This window comes from Alexandromys fortis, unplaced genomic scaffold (assembly GCF_014885135.2).
Source record: "Alexandromys fortis isolate MF-2015 unplaced genomic scaffold, M_Fortis_MF-2015_v1.1 scaffold_177, whole genome shotgun sequence".
Taxonomy (NCBI): Eukaryota; Metazoa; Chordata; class Mammalia; order Rodentia; family Cricetidae; genus Alexandromys; species Alexandromys fortis.
Genome location: NW_026068056.1, coordinates 671,305 through 694,058, shown reverse-complemented (window position 1 = coordinate 694,058; position 22,754 = coordinate 671,305). Strand labels below are relative to the sequence as shown.

The following is a 22,754-nucleotide window of genomic DNA, read 5'->3' as shown; positions in this document are numbered from 1 at the left end:
CTGTCCTCACCGTCAGCCGTGGCATGGATGATCAGGAACTGCTGGTCCTCCAGCGCGGACACTCGGTGTGCCAGCTTGGTCATCTGCGTGTATGGGGCAAGAGGACAGAGTTAGCTGCAGGGTATGGTTAGGGAGCAGGTGGGGGGTGGGGTCAAGGGAAATGGTGGAAAATGCCAGGCTCTGGAGAGCTGGGCTACTCGTGTCGTGGAAAAACAGCAATTCCCTTAGAGTAGGGGAAATAAGAGGGAAAGTGAAGGGGGGTTCTCGGAGAAGAGGTGGTCTTGGAGGGCCATTATGTCACCCAGCGACACTGAGCAGGCCTGTCCCTCTGTCCATGCAGAGTCCTATATGACGCTGTCTTTCTGCCTGTGCACGGCTGATAATGTGCTGTGTTTAACACTCTGAGACAACAGGATGTCTGGGATGTGGTAAGAAACACAGTTCATACTTCACCCTCCCAAAGGGGAACTGGCCTTGATGTGGGGAGCAGGGGCCCCCAACCACCAGCAGCACCCAGGGCTTTCTCATCTCTCTCCCTCCCCCATCAAAGCCAATCAGGAGGACAGAGGAGCTTACAGAGGCCACATTAATCCAGCTCAGTGCACTGAGATGATCCCAAGGTTGTGATGGTGGAGAGGCCCAGCCCTTTGGAAGGGAGAGTGGGTGGGGAAGAGAGGTGGGAGGATGGGGAAGAGTAGATGGATCAGTCTCACCTGGTTCCCTGTCTTGCCAAGTAGCAGCTATGCCAAACATACCTCATATGCTCTATTGTCGAGTCCATGGAGGCCAAGGTACCGCTCGGAAAATGCAGAGGCTGCACGGAGGCAAAGGGACGGGGTCATCTCTGGTCCTCAGGGGCTCCAATGGGGCAGAGCCCAGATGGAAGGGATGAGGCTGCAGGAGGGGACCATTCCCTGCTACTTGCATGGTAAATGCTAAGCTTTTGGTTGGTTTTCTGCTTTTGTTTTGAGACAAGGTCTCACTAAGTAGTTTTAGCAGGTCTGGAAACTGGATTGCCTCATACTCAGAGAGATCCATTTCCCTCTGTCTCCCAAGTACTGGGATTAAATGTATGCATCACCCACCATACTGGACTTAACTTTTTGGGATTTAAAAGCTGTCTCCTAAATCTCCTACCTCATGGCAAGGGGGTCAAACAGCGTGTGTGTGTGTGTGTGTGTGTGTGTGTGTGTGTGTGTGTGTTACGTTTAAATGCGTCATTCCTGGTGAATTTCTCTAAGCAGCTTAGATCCTGGTTCTGCATACCTGATATGTGCCAGGTGACAGAGAAGGGGGCAGTGCTTCCATAGCATTATTCTGCCTGGACAACCAGGGATGAGGGCTCACTTTGATGTCACAGGGCTTCTGGGGGTGACCTTTGTGAGTTACGGGAGGCAATGGAAGGAACTTGGTGGTTCATTAAGATACAGGTGGGTTGAGGAGCGCAGCAGGACAGGGCCTGCCTAGCATGTACGAGGTCCTGAGTCCTATACCCAGCTCTGAAAAAAAGGAGTGTGTGTATGTGTGTGTGTGTGTGGGGGGTTGGACTAATTTATGCATATTTGAATCAGGTGAATTTGGAATGACATGATTAAGAAATTAAGAGTCTCATTGAACAATCCAACACACAACACGTATATTCCCATGGGAAGGTTACTCTGGAGTTGGACCAGGAACATTCTAATGGCCAGGGCAAAGTCATTTGCATTAGAGCTGTGACACCCTGTGTCATGAGCTCCTCAGAGGCTGCTAGACCAGCACCCTCCCCAAGGCTATAGCCTTGCTGCCTGGGGCCTACAAATGCTAAAGAAGGGCACATGGACCTCTGGAGGGACAGGGAAGAGAGCAGTTCCCACAGCACTGCAGCAGACTTAAGACAAGAAGACCCTGATTCTTGTCATCACTTAATATGGGGTCTCCTGGGGCTCAGAGCCTGGTGCCCTGGAGCACTAAACAGAATGTGTGTTTTCAGCGCTACGTGCTATGTAGGACGTTGTGTTGAGTATCACCAAGCCACACACTGCCAGAGAAAGGGGTGGGTGACAAAGAGAGGACAGTTCAGGGCCTGGGACTCTAAAACTGTGTAGGGCAGGGACCATGTCTGCTTGGGCAGATGGCTCTCTCTCACCCTAGGGCATCTCAGGTCTGTTTGGACCCCACAACAAGTCATCCTGATGGCCCATCCCCCAGCTCTAGTCCCGCTCTGGGAAGCTTCACTCTGCACAAAGAAGTATGGCCAGGTGCCATACGTGGACCTGGATGGAGGCAGGCAGAGGAGCCCAGTTATTCAGACCCCCCATATCCCGGAGGTAGTAATAACCTCACCATCACCAGCGTGGTCTGTGTGAAAGCACCCGCCCCTCCTCCCTTCTTTCCCCTCTGTACTTGCCTGGCACACACATTCCTGCAGCAGAAGAAAGATGGCCTAGGCATTGCTCCCTGCCTCCTCCTCACCTGTAGGCACAGGCTTTTCTGAAGTCATTACTATGAGCTGGCCTTGGATTTCGGAGAGCAATCATTGCCTACTGGTGAACTGACCCACCTTCACTCCAAACAATGGCTAGAGACTTCCCTCCTGTCCCAGGGGGTCGCTATGCACTGGGGACGCTTGCTGTTGGGCACAGAGGCACTGAAGAGAAAGGTGGGGTCTCATCAAGGCCATTACCATAGAGTTTGAAGTCTGTTATTGGAGAGAGCGCCGAGCCGCAGGTGAAAGTCTGGCCTTGATTGTCTCCCTTGGCCGGGAGGATGTAAGTGCTCAGGTAACCACCATAATCCTAGGAGATATAGAAGGGAAAAAGAAGAGGCAAGGGGTGGGGTCACTTTCCACAACTCAGTAGGAAACTAGCCTCAGCCCCTAGTATGTATGTGTTCATGTAGTTTTTCAAAGATCTGAGCTTTAAATATCCCTGTTGGGCGATAGATGAGACACTAAATAGTTCCCCAGTTCTATGTTGTGTGACTCAGTCTCCCCCTCTTCAGCACCCAGTGCCCAGAGACCTGGGATAAGTATGCCTAGTGACACAGAGATAGTCTATGTGATCACAGAGACCATAACCTCTGCCTCGGATGGTGACAGAGGAAGGCTGGTGTCCAACTGGTGTCCAGCATTGCAGTCCAACCTCCCTTCCTCTTCCTCATCTACAGCCAGTGCCTGTCTCTGTGCATCCCACAGAAGCCAAAGCAGAGCTCAGTGACAGGGTGGAGAACAGGCCTTCACACCACCCAGCCCAGGGCTTCATGAAACTTGTATGTGTGTCCTGCAGGTAGGGTGAGCCCTTAGCACTCATGTGGCCTGACTGCTGGTGTGGGTCTCCTAGCTGAAGCCGTGCCCATCACTGTCTGGGACCTTCCAAGTGTTACAGTCTGCTGAGAAAAGTCAGGGGGGACAGGACAGATCCCCCAAGCATGAATGAGTTGAGAGAACTAGGCATAAATGGTGGATGCAGAAGGCATATGTGAGTAAGTGGGTATATGAGAGAGAGAGAGCGAGAGAGCGAGAGAGAGACAGAGACAGAGACAGAGAGAGAGGGAGATGGAGAGGGAGAGGAGGGAGAATGAGGGAGGGAGAGGTGAACATTTGTGAGCATATGTGTGTGTGTGTGTGACCATATAAGCAAAGGAACATAATAACATGCAGGTGTGTGTACTTACATGTATGGGCATACAGCTGAAAATACAGTTGTATGCATATGAATGAATATTCTGAGACTGTCTACTTGTGTGAACATGTGAGCCCATATGTGAATGCATATGTATGTGAATGCATATGTATGAATGTGTAAATGTTGATGTGGTATAAACACGTATGTGTGAAAGTGTATGTGAACATGTAGCTATATGAATGTGTATGTGTGTGTATGTGTGAGTACATGTGTGCATGCATGTATGTGCAAACCTGGGTGTGCCGACCATGGCAACATGGGGTGTGGAGAACCTTATAACTGATGAAGCCTGGGTGACAATCACATCATACCAAGTTCCCCATTGGTTTGATACTGTGTCTAGTTTGTTATATTATAATGTACTGTAGTAGTGTTTTTTTTTTTTTAATTTTGAGATAGGGTTTCGCAGTGTAGCCTTGGAACTCACTCTGTAATCCAGGCTAGCCTTGAACTCACAGACATCTGCCTGCCTCTGCCTCTTGAGTCCTTGGATTAAAGGTGTGCACCACTACCCAAATTCTTTAATTGAAGTCTTTCTTTCAGTTTTCTTTTCTTTACCCCTCCCTCCCTCCCTCCCTACCTCCCTCCCTCCCTCCCTTCCTCCCTCCTTCCCTCCCTCCTACCCTCCTTCCCTCCCTCCTACCCTCCTTCCCTCCCCTCCTTCCTCCTCATCTTTGTCCTCCTTATCCTTTGCAGACAAGACCTTACTGTTTAGCACAGGCTGACCCTGAACTCTCATCCTCATCTAAGACTCCTAAGTCTGGGGTTATAGGTGTGTACCATGGCACTCAACGCGTCATCTCCTAGGAAGCAGCATTGTCAGTGGATGATACATGTTTCTTCAAGCCATTCTGCATTTCTTTCAAGCATTTTTTCCTAGTGGATCTTCAGGATAGTTACACTTTGCATGGTGGCCTACAGTCTCTGGCCAGAGGTTTCAGGATACAGCTCATAGATGTCCTCTTGGGTGTGTGGAGCAGATACTGCTGCACAGGGTGCTCTGGCCTTAAATGCCCTCATTGTATGAGGAAGGGACACATGAGCCAGGCTGCATACAGAATCACATGTCTCATGAAACAAGAGCAAAGGTCACAGAATGCCAGAGTACTGAAACAGTTGATGGCACCAGGGGCCACTGAGATGGCTAAGTTGGTGAAGGCACTGGCTGCTATGCCTGAAAACCTGAGTTAATCTTGGGATCAACATGGTGGAAGGGAAGGAGCTACTTTTACAAGTTGTTCTCTTATCTCCTTAACTATGTCATAATGTGCGTGCATGTGTGCACGCATCCGCACATGTACACACACACAGAGGCATATGGTATAATAATACTAATAAAGAACTGACAGCCCATGTTGGGGACCCTGGGAAAGAAGGGAAGTGGATGATGTAGAATTTCCCTCTGTAGGCTGTGAATCTGTTATATTACCATTGGTTGATAAAGAAGCTGCTTTGGCCTATGTCAGGGTAGAATATAGCAAGGCAGGAAATCCAAGTAGACATAGAGGAGGAAGGAAGGCAGAGTCAGAGAGATGCCATGTAGCTGCTGAAGGAGAAAAATCCAAGAACCTTACCGGTAGGCCACAGCCTCATGGTGATACACAGATTAACAGAAATGGGTTAATTTAAAATATAAGAGCTATCTAGGAATACATGAGCCATTGGCTAAACAATGCTGTAATTAATACATTTTTTGTGTGATTATTCGGGTCTGGATGGCTGGGAAATGAAAAAACAGTTTCTGTTTACAAGTGGAGAACCCGAGTTGGATGCTCACAAAACTTCTGTTTAAGATACATTTAAACAGAGCCAAACAAAACTTAAACAGACCCGGGCTACTAAACAAAGTGTGAAGCCCCATTTGGCAGAACAGGAAAGCAAAGATCTGGCAAGTAACCCAAGCTGCTGCTTGCCTGGCTCTAGCCGTGGGGGAATGAAGACATCTGAAGGCGCATGGTCCCTCCCCACATGGCACACTTGACTGTGTAGCCCAGCTGGCCACACTCGGATAAAGCCCACTGACAATCGGATGACCCTGGCCCTGCTGTAGCCAGAGAAAGTAACACAGTCCCAGTGGGTATTACTGTCCGAGGCAAAGGAGGAAGGCCAGGCTAGTGCTCCTTCTAGATGGACATTGTTATATGTTTGGGGAGAGTGAAATTCATGAAGACCCCCTCACTTCTGCCACTGGGGTGCTGGGAAGTCAGGGGTGTGAGGGTTAGGGGTGCAGTGAGTACTGATGCCCAGTTAAGTTTATCAGTGATCTATGGCCCTGGGCTGCTCACAGGCAGGTGTCTAGAAACAAGCCCCAGGGTTATCTTGAGGCTCTGTTCTGCCTCTGAGGGGAGCCCACTGGCGACTTTCCCTGAGGCCTTGCCTCCACAGGCGCTCAGGTGGATTAAAGCTCGGATGAAGTGACTCCACAGGCTCACGTTTTGAACATGAGGCCCCTGCTGGTAGCACTGTTCTAGAAGACCAATGAACTTTTGGGACGTGGGCCTAGCTGGCAGGCATTGATTGGGCCCTCTTTAAATAATAAGGAATTTTGGAATACTAGCTCAGTCAAGATAATAAGGTCACAACCAACTCAACCCCTGGCCACAGTCCCTCTGCTTTCCCTGATTCCTGACCCCTTACCCTCAGAGAGGTAACGTAGACTCCCATGATCATGGCCACCATGCCTCCCTGATCATGGAACTAGGAGCCACGATAAATCCTTTCTCCCTCAAGTTGCTTTTTGTCAAGTATTAGGTGAGAGCCATGAACAGAAACAGGCTCTGTTCTGCTTGTTCTGGAGTCTCCCATATGACACCATCAGGTCCCCCAGTGTACACAGCTCACCAGTCTGTGGGGTATATTCTGGTGTTGACTGCAGGGCTCCTCTGAAGGGGTGGGGCTTCCACGAGGAAAGAGATGAGGCATGAGCTCTTGGCTTTCTGAGAATAAGGGCTCTCCAGTCTAGGTGGCCTGAGGAAGGGAGGGTGGCCTAGCACACTTTACAAGTAGCCCTTGGAAACCTAATTCCCATCCCTGGGCCTTCACTGCAGCCTGTATGGGCCAGCTGAGGCTATGCCATGAGCTGCCAGGTGGAAACTGCTCTGGTTTAGCCACAGGGAACCCACAGTCTTCCTTTCATCCTAGCAAAGGTGGGGAACACTGTGGTTGCACACAGGAAGTTGTCCACACCCTGGTTCCTGGTTCCTCTTCCTGGAGTGCCCATCAGAGCTCACCAGGCTCAACAAGGGAAGAAATTAGGAGCTCAGTGGAGTTCTCTGATGAGGGCCTGACCTGCTTTCTCTCCTTCTAGTTCATGTGACAAAGACCAATGATAGGCTCTCCTGCACTGCTGCAGTCACTAACCTCTCCGTTTCTCCTTTCTCTCCCTCCCCCAAGGCCGAAAGTGACCTCAGTGACTCAGAAGGAAGCTGACAGTGGGGAGACACAGTTCTAACCTCTAGGGTCCAGAGGCCCTGGCAGAAGACAGTATGACTCACCTTCCCAAACACGGCCACCCGTGTCTTGTCAATGTACTGCTCTTTCAGCATGGTCCTGCAGGCGAGGGAAGAGAATTGTGAGATCTAGGCAGGTGTCCTCTACAGCCCATAGTCCACAACCATGTTGACCAGCCTGAAGAATTTCTTTTTTTAAAAAAATATTTATTTATTTATTATGCATACAATATTCTGTCTGTGTGTATGTCTGCAGGCCAGAAGAGGGCACCAGACCTCATTACAGATGGCTGTGAGCCATCATGTGGTTGCTGGGAATTGAACTCAGGACCTTTGGAAGAGCAGGCAATGCTCTTAACCACTGAGCCATCTCCCCAGCCCAAGAATTTCTTCAAACTAAAAAGAATCCTGGGATTCTAAATGCAACTGCTTATTCCTTTTATCTATCTATCTATCTATCTATCTATCTATCTATCTATCTATCTATCTATCTATCTAGAACTCACTTTGTTCACATTCTGAATGCAACATACCCTAATGAGGCTTCTGGGGAACTTCTAGGTGCCCAGCTGAGCCTTAGAAGCAGCAGGGAGCCCCAGAGGCCCTGCCCATTTTGCCCCACCTCACACCTTCCCTTCTCTAGCAAGGTGCTGGTTTATGTGACCTTACAGGGGACTTTATATCCAGGGCTCCAGGGGTCTATGAGCAGGTGGAAGCATCCAGAGCCAGAGAACTTCAGGGAGTTAGCATGATGGACTGGCTTCCGTTTCCTCCTTCCACACTGAGAATCTGCCAAGTCTTACAGCCATTCCTGGGCTCTTGTTTTGTGAGCGCCTAGGGTTGAGACGGACATCACTAGAGCAAGTTTTTCTCTAGAGCAAGTTTGCTGTTGGTTTGGATTAGCTATAGAGACCACTCCTTGTTTATAAAGAATGGATGAAAACAGCCATCAGCTCTTTGTCCCTGAGCTCTGAGGAAGTGACTCTAGGGACTACAGGCTCACAGGTTGTCTCAAGGATTCATGATCCTTCTCTGGGGTTCTCTGTAACAGGGAGGAGACACTGTGCCTCAGTGGGACGAGTTAAACCAGATGAGATGAAGTAAGAGCTGGAGAAGTCAGGGAGGGAGACCAGGCTGGAGGGTAAGAGGCAAGGACAGTTCTCCCATGATGGCTCCTGGGAGCCTCCTCTAACCCCAGCCTGCTGAGACGTCTCCTCACTTTCCTTGGGAAGTCTGTCTTGTGTACTGTGGATCACTGACAGTCACCTGCTCCTCCTCCCTACAGACAGAAGCCAGTGTTCATTTGTCCCAGTCCTTCCTCTGATGGGAATTATCCTACAGCCAGAATCAGGGCCACCTGGTCTCCTGGAAAACCAGCTTCCTGTCTGATGATACAGCTGTTTGCTGCTGATGCTGAGCCTTTCACTCATTCCTAGGCTGTTTCTTGTTGGTGTTGGTTCTGGATCACGCAGGGTTAAGTCGGGAGATGAAATGAAGCTTACTCTGCAGCTTCAAGTCAAGGAGTTCTTTCTTCTTTCTGGAAGTGTCTTCTGTTGTCCTGACCAATTAGTAACGCTGAAAGACTGTGGAAGCTGATGTTATCATAGTCATGGCTACCCTAAGCTGAGAAAAGTCACTTAGAAAGAGGCTGTCCAGCTTGATGGTATAAATGGGCAGAGCCTGCATCTCGTTGACACTACTGGTCTTTGGAGCTCCAGTCCTGGGGTCCACCATCTCCGTGGACCTTCAGAGCCCTACAAGGTTCCTTGCCTTAAAGGCAAATACAAGTGTGTGTGTGTGTGTGTGTGTGTGTGTGTGTGTGTATGTGTGTGTGTGTGTTGCTGAGTTCTGTCAAAAGCGTCCTCACACACATGCCTTCCATGATGGTTGGGCTCTTGAGATGTTCCTGTCTGTGCCTTCTTATTTTGTGTGTATGGAGGCTTTGTCTGTGTATGACATGCATGTAATATCCTCACAGGTCATAACATGGCATTGGGTTCCCCAGAACTGGCTTTATGGAGACAATTCTGAACTACTAGCTACCATGAGGGTGCTGGGGATTGAACCTGGGTCTTCTGGAAGTGCAGCTACCGCTCTTAATCTCCGAGCCATCACTCCAGTCCCATGTGATTTCTGTCTGTAAGATGCATGGGATCTGAAGACATCGTCTTGTCTGTTTTGGTTGGCTCACACTCCCTGATGGGGCTTGCATCTGAACTCTTTCCCACAAGTTCATGTTCTGAGTCTTGAGCACTTGCTCCTTGGGTGGTGGGGCTGTGTGGGGAAACCATGGAACCTTTAGGAGGTGGGTACCAGCTGGCAGGAGTGAAGCAGCAGGGGCAGGCTTCTGAAGGTTGTCGTTCAGCCTCGATTCCAGTTTAGCTCTGTTTCCTGAGCAACCACCAGATGAAGATCAACCTGCACACACTCCCACTGCCAGAAACCCTGGCATGCCTCCCCTGCCACGACAGACTGTCTTCCCTGAAACTGTGAGCCAAGCAAACCTTTCCACTCTTGAGTTCTTTCCTCCGGCATTTTGATTGTAGTGACGTAAAGGCAGCTAATATTCCATGAAGAAGGTCCTTTGTGACCCATAAAAAAGATGTTTTTAGCCAGGCGGTGGTGGTGCACGCCTTTAATCCCAGCACTCGGGAGGCAGAGGCAGGCGGATCTCTGTGAGTTCGAGACCAGCCTGGTCTACAAAAGCTGGTTCCAGGACAGGCTCCAAAACCACAGAGAAACCTTATCTTGAAAAACCAAAAAAAAAAAAAAAAAAAAAAAGATGTTTTTAAAAAGCCAGTCAAGACTTCTCCTGGAAGCTTTGGAGCTTGGGGTGTGAAGTGTCGACCAGCTGCAGTCTCCAGCACACATGGGAACTCAGCCAGCCCCATACTCTCCTGTCATGCCTAGGCTTATGAACACACCAGCTAGGATGGCCTATGTCACATGGCTCTTTCTTGTCCTTCGAAGCCTGCAATTCTGCAGGGCCATGGGGACTGTTTTCACTTCATTCTCAGTGCACAGCCACATTCACAGTCCTGGGTGCTATAAACCCCAGCCCCCAGAGCGAGCCTGGAGGCCGTTAGATCCAGGTGGGTTCTTCATACTCCTTTAAAATTTTGGGGACATTGTAAAGCATGGTTTTGAGTACCTGATCCTTGGTACTGAGCTCCTTCTCTTCTTGGTGGCACTTGGTGGGGCTCACTGACTTGGCGGCAGCATGTGGAGAAGGTAAGAACTGAAAACAGGCTGCTGCTCAGAGTCCAGAGGGCATTTCTGTCCAGCTGCCCATATATTTACAGGGTCCTCTTTTATGTAGTGAGGAGACCCCTTGGCCTTGCCCCACCCCCACTCATATTCTCTCTCTGGTTTTCATCCCTCCCTCTCTCCCTCCCTCTCTCTCTTTCTGGAGATGACTGCACAGCCACCCACAGAAGCCATAGCATAGAGAAGCCAGGCAGACTGCAGTGGTATAAAATGTCCCCCATAGGCTCATGTGTCCCTAGCTGGTGGCATATTTTGGGAGGTTTTAGTAAGTAAAATTAGAGGAAGTGGGCCACTGGGAGGTGGGCCTTCAAGTTTATTGCCTAGCCACACTTCCCTCCTCTCTATTTCCTGACCCAGTGAGATTTGAGGACTCCCAGCCAAGGTTCCTGCTACCATGAACACTGTAGGATCTTCTCAAACTGTGAGCCTAGATAAAACTTTCCTCCTGGAAGAGCTGCTTGTGAGGGACTTGGCCACAGAGATAATAGAAGTGATTAATACATAGACCTGGCTCAGTCTTGGCCTCTGACCCTATGCTTAGATCAGTTCAATATGGAAGCCACCAAGCTGTGTGGAAGCCAGCACGGAAGGTTTCAGGAGAATCCTGCAGGCTGTCTCCCTGTCCACAGAGCTCTGTGAGGGCCAGCACAGGATGTGTATACAGGTGGCAGCAGCAGTGGCTGACATGTCCAAGGTGCAGCCCCTGCTGAGAGCATCCCCGAATCTTCCCTGCCCCACCCCTGTCCTCATGGTCGCTCACCTCACAGCTTCCATCTGGTCCTTCTCCTCCAGGAATCCCAGGCGCCTCCGTACTTCATGCAGGAGCTTGGTTCCCTGGAAGCCGCTTCCTCGGCCGTCACACTTGACGACCACTGCTCCATGGCTACTCACCAACACTGTTTCCCAGGTCACCGCAAACCTCTCTGACACACTCTGACTCCCTGGGGTACCATCCCTAGGAGAGAGAGGTCTTCAGCATGCTTCATTATGGCTGGGAACAACCCCATCTGAGAAGGTTTCTCCTGCGGGGTGTGTGTCTTTCCCTTTACTTGGTACCCTTTGCTCACTCCTTGCCTTGGGTTCTGCTGTCTAGGATGGGTGAGCCAGGTATCATTCACATACCCCCGAGAGATTCCTAAGGCAGCCCAGTCATCTCAAGAATGAGTGTGTGTGTGTGTGTGTGTGTGTGCGTGTGCGTGTGCACGTGCATGTGTATATAGGCCAGAGGTCAACTCTGCTGTTGTTCCTCAGGCACCATGTGACTTGTTTTGTGCTGTTGTAGTCTCTCACTGGCCTGGAACTCAACCATGTAGGCTAGGCTGGCCATGTCAGGGAGGCCCGGGGGCATTCCCGTTTGCTTCCCCAGTGCTGGGCTTACAGGATATGCAACCATGCCTGGCTTTTTAAAAGTATAATTTCTAGAGATAGAATGCAGGTCCTTGTATTGCGTGGCAAAAACTTTATGTCTCTTCTTGTGAGCATTTCCAACACGATGACACTCTTCCTGTCTGCTTGGGGCTTGACACACCTTGGTCTGCTCCCACCCCCTTGCCTGCCATTTGAGAGCCCAGGATGCGGGACTCCTCCAGTGGCTCGTTAACTTAGAAACCTTCTTTATGGTGGGGCTGGAAGAAACAGCACACAGCTGGAGCAGTGACTTTCCAGCTTGAAGAATGAGGTGCTTCTCTCCTAGAAGCAGGCATTCGCAGCTCTCACTGTGAGGAGGGTGGGGTGTTGTACTTGGCTCTTTCCTCCTCCATTGAAGACCCCAGGCTGTGGCTTCAAAAGCATGCCCAGTGGAAATGTCTACCATGGGAAATGGCCCGTGCTAAGGACAGGGCTGGACTCGGTGAAGACAGATACGGGCGAGTGGCTCTTGTGTCATTATCACACAGTTCCGTGCAGGGTTGTGTTGTGAGGACTGCATTGTTTGGCTGGGCTGTGGTATAAACATCAAGCTGAGCTATATGAAGATGTCACTAGATGATACAGTTTTATAGGACCATGGTCCCATATACTTGTCAAGGACAGCAATGTTCTCATAATCTCACACAGTGATAAGAAACACACCACCGGAACCTGGGTGCCCCACTGTGTTTCTACCTCTGTGGGGCAGATTCAGGCGTCACAGAAAGAATCCATCCTTTGCTGACCAACCAACCTATCTTTAGAACTAAACAAGCAGCATCATGTATCCGACTTCTCCCTTTAAGAGCTCACCATCCCCTTCCCCTGCACCGCTGGGTCCCAAGAAGGCACCCAGAGAAAGAAAGAGGCAGTCATACTTACACCACCAGCAATAAGGGGTAGTGGGTCGTGTCGGTGAAGGTGGCCGGCTTCAGGATCTGCATTGGCAAGTCTGGAGACAAGGGAAACACAGCCTGGTCAGGGGCAGCTGGCTAGGAGGTTGTCTTTGTCTGCATTTCTGTGGATGCCCTGGGGTGGGAAGGGAACTCCACACAGGGAGCTTTCACAACAACTGGGTGTGAGCCCTTGGGCAGGTCACTGGCTTTGTAACTCTGGTCTGAAGCACAAATGTCACCTTTTCACACAAGAAGTGTGTTAACTTCCTCAGGGCTCACAGGTACCTGCTGGTGGCAGAATTCCACACAGGGAGAGCCCTGGAGGCCTGGGTCGGCCAGGCACCAGAGACGGATAGGTTTATTTTTATTTTATGTGTATGGGGGTTTTGCACACACACACACACACACACACACACACACACACACACACACACACACACACACACACAGATGTGCCAGAGAACGGTGTTGGATCCTATAGAGCTAGAGTTACAGACTGTTAGGAGCTGCCATGTAGGTGCTGGGAATTAGACTTGGGTCTTCTGGAAGAGCAGTCAGTGCTTTTAACTGCTGAGCCAGCTCTCCGGCCCAAACAGGATATCTGCGAGCAGGTGTTCTGGAAGAGTGTGAGGTGAAGGGGTATGTTGGAGGGAGAGCTGTGCTGGATTGAGCGGGGAGGGGCACCTCTCTACCGTGACAAGTGACTTTGCAGGTTCATACCAGCAGGTCTGACTATCTGCTGGATCCTCAAGGACTGGACTCTAGAGAAGGAGCTGTAGTAGCTGTGCTGTTCTTGTGGCCACCAAGGTCACTGGGTTTGGTCATCAGTAGCATGAGATGGTGGGGGAGAGGGGAGTAATAATAACCAAGTCTCAGGAAATTATCCCACACCAGTTTCTTTGTTCAGTCCACCTCCAGAACAAGCCTCACTGCCCCAGCAGGAATTTGTTTATTGAGGGTAACTACAGCCCAGATTACCAAGGCCCAGCAATTAAATGGGAATTAGTGGCTTCCTAGTGCAGCAACTGCACCCCAGCCCTGGCAGCCTGCTCCCAGACAGCCTTTCATTACTGACTCAGCCTGACTGTTAATGGCTTGCAAATTGGATCCGTGGCTCAGGGACTGGCAGAGAGGCAGGCATTGCAGGGTATCACAGAGATAGCCACAAAACCTGGTGTGGTCACACCGGAGGTGGACCTTTGGAAGTCCACACTGAAGAAGCCTTTCTGCGCAACACTTACTTTCCCAAGAAGTCTTATCTGGCAGCGGAAATGAAAAACAAAACTGTAAACAGGTCTAGGGAAAGGGATCAATGTGGTTCAGACGTTTTGCTCCAAAAGGTGGCTTCCCCGTGCCAGGCCTTGGTGGACCTGGTGGTCCCTGGTACCCTCTCCTGCCACAGTGCTGGGGAGGCCTGGGAGCAGGGCTCAGTGCTATCGATGTTCCTACAGGCCCTTAGTGGCTTTCCTAAGGGAAGGTGATGATGTCAGTTTCCAGAATGTGAAGATACAATGACAGCCACAGGCGGAGCAAGGGAGGAAGGGGCTTCTGGAACTGCAAGGGAGAGGACACCTAGCAGGGAGACAAATCACACTGGGACCTGGCCACAAAAGCCTGGAGCGAGGACATGCTGCAGCAGGTCAGAGCGGCATGCTGGGGACAATATCCAGAGCATAGACACAGTTCTTGGCCAGAGTAGACCGTCTCAGTTGTGGGTGCAGTTTTTTAAATTCTTCTTCCTCCTGAGGCTACCTACCCCCTTCCTTGTCCCTTTCTCAGAGCTTCGACAAGAGGAAGTCTCTGGATTGGGGTGGGTTGGAGGGAACTGGACTCACAGTCTAGCCAGCTTCCATGTTCCTGACTCCAGAGGTGGATGGGGCTTCCTTACAGGACATCAGGGACAACACAAGCATTTCTGGAAGTAGTGTGATCTCACACGACTTGATGAGGGACCTGGGGTGTTTTGGTGAGTGGTCTGGGATGGACCACACGGGTTGTTGGTGAGCTGCTGGTGGCATCATGTCATGCTTGGGGTCTGGTAGGGGCAGAGTCCACAGGGGGCTCCCTAAACCATGTTTATTCTTGCCTAAGCTGTGCTCTGGATGATGCTGTTATGTCTATGTCAACCCAAAGCCCACTGAAGGGATCGTTTACAACCCCTGGTCCAGTGCATGCAACCTTCCTACACATTTTGGCTCAATCTCTGTTCTTTTCTGAACACCCACGTCACTTGCTTTCCATTGTAAATGAGTTGTCCTACTGTGTTCACTATGTGGTCATAATGTACCACTTGGGGTACTTGCTTCCTGCTCCTGGGAGTGTGCAGCCTGCAGGTGGCTGCATCTTGTCTAGGCTGCAGAACACAGGGCATACGTTAACAGTCCGGTATCACTGGCTCCACTGATGAGCCAGAGCAGATGCAGGTGTTGTAGAGACAACTCTACTTCTAGATGCCTGCAAGGTATATATAGTTCCACCTGCTCCTCCTGCGAGTTTTGTCTGTTTCCCCTAAGCCTGGCCACCTTCTCCTCTCCAGCCAGAGCTCTGTCAATGACTGTGGATCAGGCAGAATCCTCCCAGGAATTGAGGCCTGGCCATGACTGCAGAGATGTTGGCAAGAGAGATCCAGATGAATGACTAGGGGTACCTTTGAGCTTTGGGGGTCTAAGTAACAGCTAACTAAACAGTGCTGTGTTTAGTTGCAAGAGAACCTAGGAAGGATAGGAATGGAGATGATATTGAATGCTGGGGCTTTCTAGGGTTAAGGACACTAGGCAGCTGTGAGTTCAGAGTCAGCCAGGGTGAGCTGGGGGCCACACAGATTGAGAGATGAGGTTTTGAACTAGCTGCCACCAGCTGGTTCCAGCAAACAGGATGGTTCTCATAGCCTAGCGCCAAGGCAGCACCCAAGAAACAAGCCAGTGGCTAGAGTGTGAAAGCAAAAGCCCAGGGAGCAGTGTCAAGAACGCCTCAGGCAGTGACAATGACCCCCTGCATGCATCTTTCCAGCATCAAGGATGCCTCTCACTAGCTCACAGCCAGCATCTGGAGGCAAGACACTGAGCAAGGAAGACAGCATGATACAGAGGACAGAAGGCATTCTCCCAGATGTGGTAACCTGAGGAGAGGTTCCATTCTCATCTCTCAAGGAGAGAAGCCACCAGCTCTGCCTATGTTTTTTTGTTGCCACCAGCTCCAAGGTGTTCTGTTGACCTTTCTAAGGGCAGAAACGTGGTACTTACTGTAATCTTCCATCTCGATTTTCCGGTACTCGATTTTAGGCATCTGCCGATCACTGATGGCCTTCTGCACATGCTCATTTGCTTCCAGGTCAAAAATTTCTGGAAAGGGCAAAACAAAGACACATTGGATTCTTGGACCTATGTGGGCTGTAGGTTCTCACATGTCTTCCCCACTGCTTCGCAGGAACATCCCCGGAGGTTGCTTGCCACTGCACAGAGCGAGAAGATGAGTTACCAGATAGCTCATTTGAGCCCCATGATTCTAACTTCAAATCAGGAACAGGGGCACATCAGAGTACATCTCTGCACTCGATCCTCCCACCTCCTCCTCTGTACACGTCTGTTCTCCCGACATGTGTCATTGGTATGACCCATTCTAAGTCTGTTAGGTTTAGGAAAAAGTTATCTGTGGGGAAAAATCGCCACCATGACCAGGTGATGACAGTGGAGAAGTCACTGGCTGTCGCTTCTATCAGCCACCCCACGCCCAGATTTCTTACTTTAACCTATGAGTTATCTGGTCTTTAGAGACTTGGAGTTGGTGACCATAGCCAGAGATAGCAAAGTCCTTTTGCAACTTGAGGGCCTGGCTTCTCTCATGCAGGTTGTCTGCTTAGGGTAACTGCACTGTGACTAATCAGCACGGCTCTTCAGGGCTTCTCAGGATACAACACACAAACTCCCTGTCGACAGTTTCTTGAGCTAGAATGGAGAAAGCCTGTTTTGTTCACCTGCTGAAATGGCTGTGAGACCCTATTTTGCCATCTCATATGTAATAAATACACTGGGCTTCCTCTCCTCTCCTCTCCTCTCCTCTCCTCTCCTCTCCTCTCCTCTCCTCTCCTCTCCTCTCCTCTCCTCTCCTCTCCTCTCCTCTCCTCTCTTCTCTTTGTGTTTGTTTTTTTGAGACAGGGTTTCTCTGTGTAGTCCTGGCTGTCCTGGAACCCACTCTGTAGATCAGGCTGGCCCCAAACTCACAGAGATTCACCTGCCTCTTCTTCCCAAGTGCTGGGATTAAAGGCGCATGCCACCAATACCTGAGTGCTTCTTTTCTTTCCTTAAGGTTACATGTATGGTCGGCTTGTGGCTCAATGTAAAAGGGAACTCTGTCTTCAGGGGATTCTGCCTTTAGCTTGTCCAGTTTCCCAGAAGGCTGGAATTGGGAAACGTTTTAAAGTCCTATGAAGAGTGCTGGTGTCTCTTATGACTCCTTTACAAAGACACTGCCCCACAGGCATGGTTCTCAAAGGCATCAGTGGTTAACTCATGGCTCCAGTGATCACTGATTTTATTTTTGGGTGACACACAGCAGTGGGTGTCTCTAGGATCATCACCATCCACAGAAGCAGGAATGGTGCCCTCCTGGGGAGGTGGGGCACTGGAGTTTTCCTGTGCCTGTGATGAGCTGATAAGCTGCTGGAAATGATTGGCAAGCTACCAGCCACATGTGACCATTCAGCTCTGACTTTCACCTTAGACAGCCGCCAACCCTGGGTTTCTGCCTAAGGCTTTCCCTTGTTCCCCGGGTGGCCTTTTGCTACCCCTCCAGGACAGTCACAAAGGAAACAGGACTAAGAGATCCTCCAGGAGTCTTAGGAAGCCTAAGGCTCTGTGAGGTCTCAGAGTTCAGGATGCCTGAGGACATAGGGCTGACAGTTAACCATCTCCTGCTCTATGTCTGACATCAACAACACAATGAAAGCAAGCATTCAGGAAACCGAGTGTAGAGTCTTGGGTGTTTGAAAGACTAATTATGTATGGGGGTTACTATTCTATGATGGCCAGGATTCTGACCCCATTCACCGATAGCCCCAGACCCAAGCTTAGTGTAAGAATCAGGGCCCAGACCTTAAGATGCTGTCTCAATGCTTCAGCACATGGAGGTCCCTTATAATCCATGGACTGGCTGGTTTTATGGCCACTAAATACAAGCTAGTGTCATGTGGGACCAGGAAACCTCAGTGGAGAGAGGGTAAGTCTCCATAGTATTGGCCTGTAGGCAAGTCTGTAGTGCATTCTCTTGGCTGATCATTGCAGTGGGAGGGCCCAGCTCATTATGGGTGGTGACACCCTGGGCCGGTGGTCCTGGGTTCTATAGAGTATAGACTGAGCAAGCCACGAGGAACAAGCCAGTACTCAGCTCTTCTCAATGGCCACTGCTTCAGTTCCTGCCCTGAGTTCCCAGGATGAGCTATATGATGAAATAAACCCTTTCCTCTCCAAGTTGCTTTTGGCCATGGTGTTTTATCCCAGCTCTAAGACAACCTGGGAAGAGCCCTTCCATTGCCACCACTCTGCCTGAAACTGTGATTGACCTAGGCGTGGCATAGGAAAGGGGCCTGGAGCGGGTGAATACGGGTTGGCTGTAAACATGGGAGCACATGGGTATTGGTACAATCAGCAAAGGCCCAACAAAGATGGGTACATGGATCTCACTCAGATTCTGCCACCAGGGCACTATGGGAACTTCATTTATGAAAGCGGGTAAGCACCAGGACCAATTCAGAGCCCCTCACGATTGGCCCACCTCTCTTTACATCTGTCTGATTGGTATGAACTGGTTCTAACGGGACTCTACAGTCTTACATGGTGTTCTGGATGGAGAGGTGCAAACTCAGATCACCAGTGTGTGCAGTTGCCCTCCCGGCTCAGCTTTCCCAGAGTGAATGCAGACACAGCCAAATACCCATCACCCACGCCGGGCCCTGGCAGGTCTGGCCTTGTGTGGGGCGTAGCAAGTTCTAATCGCTCACTGACTATTCAGGCTGCCTTTGAATAGCTCCCTCCTCTCTATTGAAATCCTACCTTCTGCAGAAGAGCACCAAAGCAACAGACTATTAAATTTAGTTAAATATTAGATTTCTCGTTTAATGATTGCCCACGCAGTCGGGTTTATCAGCAGAGAACTGGTGGTCTCACGGGGGAGCTGGGTTCAGCTAGTTTATTTGTTTCCCTAATTGCATTCAAAGAGGGCAGGAGCTCAGAGGAGAAATAAGAAAAGATCGGTGCATTCCCCCAGGACTCTGCCTTTGACTTCGGGGCAGCAGGGACCTCCGGGCTGCAGCACACACATGGCCACTCCTTAATTAAATGTGAGCACCTCTAATATTTGGTGGAATTAGCTATTATCAGATCTGGACACAGTGAGCCCACAGAGACAGATGGCTGCTCAGGAAGCCACTCCCGGGATTGTGTGGCCTGCGGGCTGTTCTCACGTGGCCCTGGGGCTTGGAGCGTTCACCCCTACGCCGCACCATTGGAAAGCTGGTGACCAGACTGCAAAGGAAACCAAGCAACTGATCTGGAGGGGAAGGGAGCTGCCTGGTCCTTGGCTTGTGGTTTCTTTTCTGTAGGCTATGACTCCCCAGGCTGTGAGTAGACAGACAGATGTACACAGTGCTTCTCTAGCAGCTCTGGTCAGGCAGCACCCCGCCTCCACCCACTGCTCTTCACTGGCTTTTTTTTATGGCTCCCCCATGCATCATTCTTCTCTGTCCTTGCTCTTTTGCCGCAGAGGCCACCCATAAACCCTGGGCTACATCCCTCAGCTAACTCAAAGAGCAGACCCAGAAGAATAAAGGCTTTTCAGCTTTCTCCCCTCAACTGGATCTCTTTTCACTCTGAGCCCGCTAGGCTTCCTTGCTACAGTAAGTTTGACAGCTTGTGACCGAGGGACTGTTCTTTGGCCATGACTCTCACTGAGTCCCTGGATAGATGCTGAGCATCTTGAAGGCAGGATTCAGATAGGTGGTCTTATTGCTAGCCTCTCCAGCATCGTGCTGGACTTTGTGCTGGGCTGCTGTGCATGTCTGACACTCGGGGGCACTATGTTCATGAAGGGCTATGCTGTGGTTGGCACACTGGTCAACTGCTGGTGCTTCAGGGGGAGCCCCGAGAGGTGCTTGCAGGAAGTGAGGTCTCTGGGTCTCCCCTGGTTCTCTCTGTAGACACCTGAGGGTATGGATACCATGCATCTGGCTTATGCTCCTTCACTTGGCCTTTATTACGTACCAGCTTGTTGATCCAAGACTCTGTAATGGGACCTCAAAGCTGGCCATTGGCTCTTCCCAGAAGGTTGCTGTGTGCACCTCTGGGGTCCAGAAGACTTTTTACAATGAACAGAAGGTTTTGTGGATTGACTCCTCGGTCTCTGCCTCATGTGTTTGTTCCCACGTCCATCAAGGCCTCATACATGACCAAAACAAACCTTTTGAGTACCTTATCTTGGATCTCCTGCCAGCAGGTGGACTTCACATTGATGACCTGGGACCACTGCATTGACATAGACAACTCCTGGTGATGGGCAAGGACTTTTTGGCAACACGGAAGGGTTGTAGCCCTTTGGCATCAGCAAAACTGCCAAGGGATATGACTAAGCTTGAAATAAATTCTCCTCTAATTGTAGGAGGTAGATAGGCTGTTATTTTTTTTTTTTTTTTGGTATATACATAGTGGAAGGAGTTTTAAAAAGGTGGAGGGAGCTGGAGAGATGGCTCAGAGGTTAGGAGCACTGGCTCCTCTCCCAGGGGACTCAGATTCTCAGCACCCACAAGTGTCTCACAAGTGTAACTCAATTTCAGAGGACCCAATGCCCTCTTTTGGCCTCTGAAGGCATCTGTGCATCCAAGGCACAGAAACATATGCAGAAAAAAACACCTGCACACGGAAAACAAAATTAAACCAAATGGTGGAGTTACTAGAACCCTTCTCTTCCACCTACTCCAGTGCTTTTGGGACACCTTCGCAAACAAAGGGTCCAGTTACCACAGAAGTGGGAGAATACACACATCGTCTCTCACAGATGTGTTCGGGCTGGAAGAAGTACCATCCATACACCACAGCTGCGTCACTGCGGTAGTTCACCCCCATTACACTAGGGGCGGCAGCGGTGTGTGATGTGGACACGCGACAGTTCCTCATGGCTTTACGGACACCGCGACTGTAAAAGCTCTTCAATGACTTCGCGCCTGTGCGACACTGGCACAGAAGTCTAGGGGAGGCAGGGGAATGTTAGCAGTAGTAAACACTGAAAAGAAGGATGCAAACTTTCTGCTGTTGAAGAAGAAATGGTCTAAGACTGTTGGAAGGGATGAGGGCAGGGGATTCAGATTCCATTGACTCATGCCATGACTCTGTGCCCAGATAAAAACATCCTTGGCGCAGCTTTTCTTGTTCTTTTCTGTTTGGAGCCGAGGTGGGAAGCCAGGGCTGTGTGCATGCTCACTAGGCAAGTGCTGTCCCGCTGAGGGACACCTCAGCCCCATGCAGCTCTTTCTCCAGGAAAATCTCTCAGCTCAAGCACCTATGAGGAGACTCTCTAATGCATTATTTGTGTCCTGTTGATCCAGCTGACATTTAAATGGGAGTGTGTCTAGGCAAGTAACCTTCGCTGGCCTGGAACTCACTATGTAGACCAGGCTGGCTCTAAACTCACTGAGATTCGCCTGCCTCTGCCCCTGTTTCCAGGGCTGGGGAAAATGTGCACCATTACACCTGGCTGATGTTTCTCTTTTCTTCCCACCAAACTGTTCCTGAAATATTTGAAATCTGTCGTTATTAGATACAAACTTGCTCTGTGTGCCGTAAGAGTTGAGGAAAAATCGGGCGCCAGGACACAGAACTGGTGCCTGCCTCTCTTTGTGCACTGTACACACGTTATGTTACTGGGGACGTTCCCCATGGCTGTGGTTGGGCAGGCTGTCCTGAGGCTTGGTTATACTTCCAGAGAGCAGAATTCCACCCTGCAGCCACAGTCTGGAAGTCTCTGGCACTTTCGTGGGACAGATGCCACAAGAGATGAGTGTCCATTTGGCTTGTCACTTCTGTGCCAGAGGAGGTCCACTGCAGGCTGTTGTCCTGCTCTGCTGGGGCCGGAGACGAGCAAGGCTTTGAGGGCCAAGGACTATAGAAAAACTGCAAGACCCTGGTTAGCATGGGCCTCCTGTTCCTAAACTTTAGGGGCAAGGTCCCTCTGTTTAATTGTTTAGCAACAGGGTTCCATGTACCCCAGTCTGGCCTCGACTTGCTGTGGACCTGAAAATGAGACCAGAGATGGGCAGGATGTGGGTGCCCACAGATAAAGCCCATGTGATGTCACCAGTTCTCTCCCACATGGGACCAGAGCCAGCATCTGTCTTGCACGTCCATCTACATACACGAACACCAGGACCAGTGGCAGACAGATGTGGCTCTGCTGTTTTTTTTTTTTTTTTTCCATCTCTGAGTGGCTGGGAGCCTCAGACACATGAGGAGCCTTTGGTGCCCGTGATAATGACATTCTTAAAGAAACAGCTTTTAAATAATTCAGAGTCACATCTGTCAACACCCCACAGGCTCTGTTTGGAGATATGATTTCCTAAGGGCGGAAAGTCAAGTATCCCCAGGGGCAGGGAGGCTGAAATGATGATGAGAGGGAGGACCAGGCTCTCTGTAACATGATTCCACCTTTCCTAACAGGGCTGCGCTAGAATAGAATGAAAGCCCCACTGTCATCCAACCACAGCCATCCTATGGCCCAACCCCCTTACTGTGCTTGTAACCAACACAGGCTGCTCAAGGCAAGGCGTCCTACAGCTTCCTTAGGACCACCTGTTCTTGAGCTCAGTGGCTTGCATACTGCCCCTCTGAATGCAAGGGGCTGCAGTTTCCTCAGAGAAGCCCAAGGGCCACTCAAAGGTGTGCTCCCAACAGGGAAAGAGCCCAGAGGCTTCGCACACCCTGCCTAGCAGGAGAAGGTGCAAGAACCTCTGGTTCAGTGTTCCCTCAGTAGACTGCAAGCAGAGAGATTGGAACAGGGGTCCCAGAGGCTACTGTTTCCTTGGCGACCAA

General features: G+C 50.4%; 1 protein-coding gene across 1 annotated transcript in view; it reads right to left on the bottom strand.

Moving 5' to 3' along the window:
- Dpp6 (dipeptidyl peptidase like 6) overlaps window positions 1–22,754 on the bottom strand; it is a 434,651-nt gene that overhangs the window by 4,068 nt on the left and 407,829 nt on the right. Inside the window, exons 19-25 of the mRNA XM_050119955.1 lie at window positions 15,927–16,025; window positions 12,671–12,740; window positions 11,142–11,336; window positions 7,160–7,214; window positions 2,666–2,777; window positions 756–814; window positions 11–83 (exon numbers count right to left, since the gene is read on the bottom strand). Coding sequence (XP_049975912.1) covers window positions 11–83; window positions 756–814; window positions 2,666–2,777; window positions 7,160–7,214; window positions 11,142–11,336; window positions 12,671–12,740; window positions 15,927–16,025 — 663 coding nt within the window. The remainder of the gene's footprint in view (window positions 1–10; window positions 84–755; window positions 815–2,665; window positions 2,778–7,159; window positions 7,215–11,141; window positions 11,337–12,670; window positions 12,741–15,926; window positions 16,026–22,754) is intronic.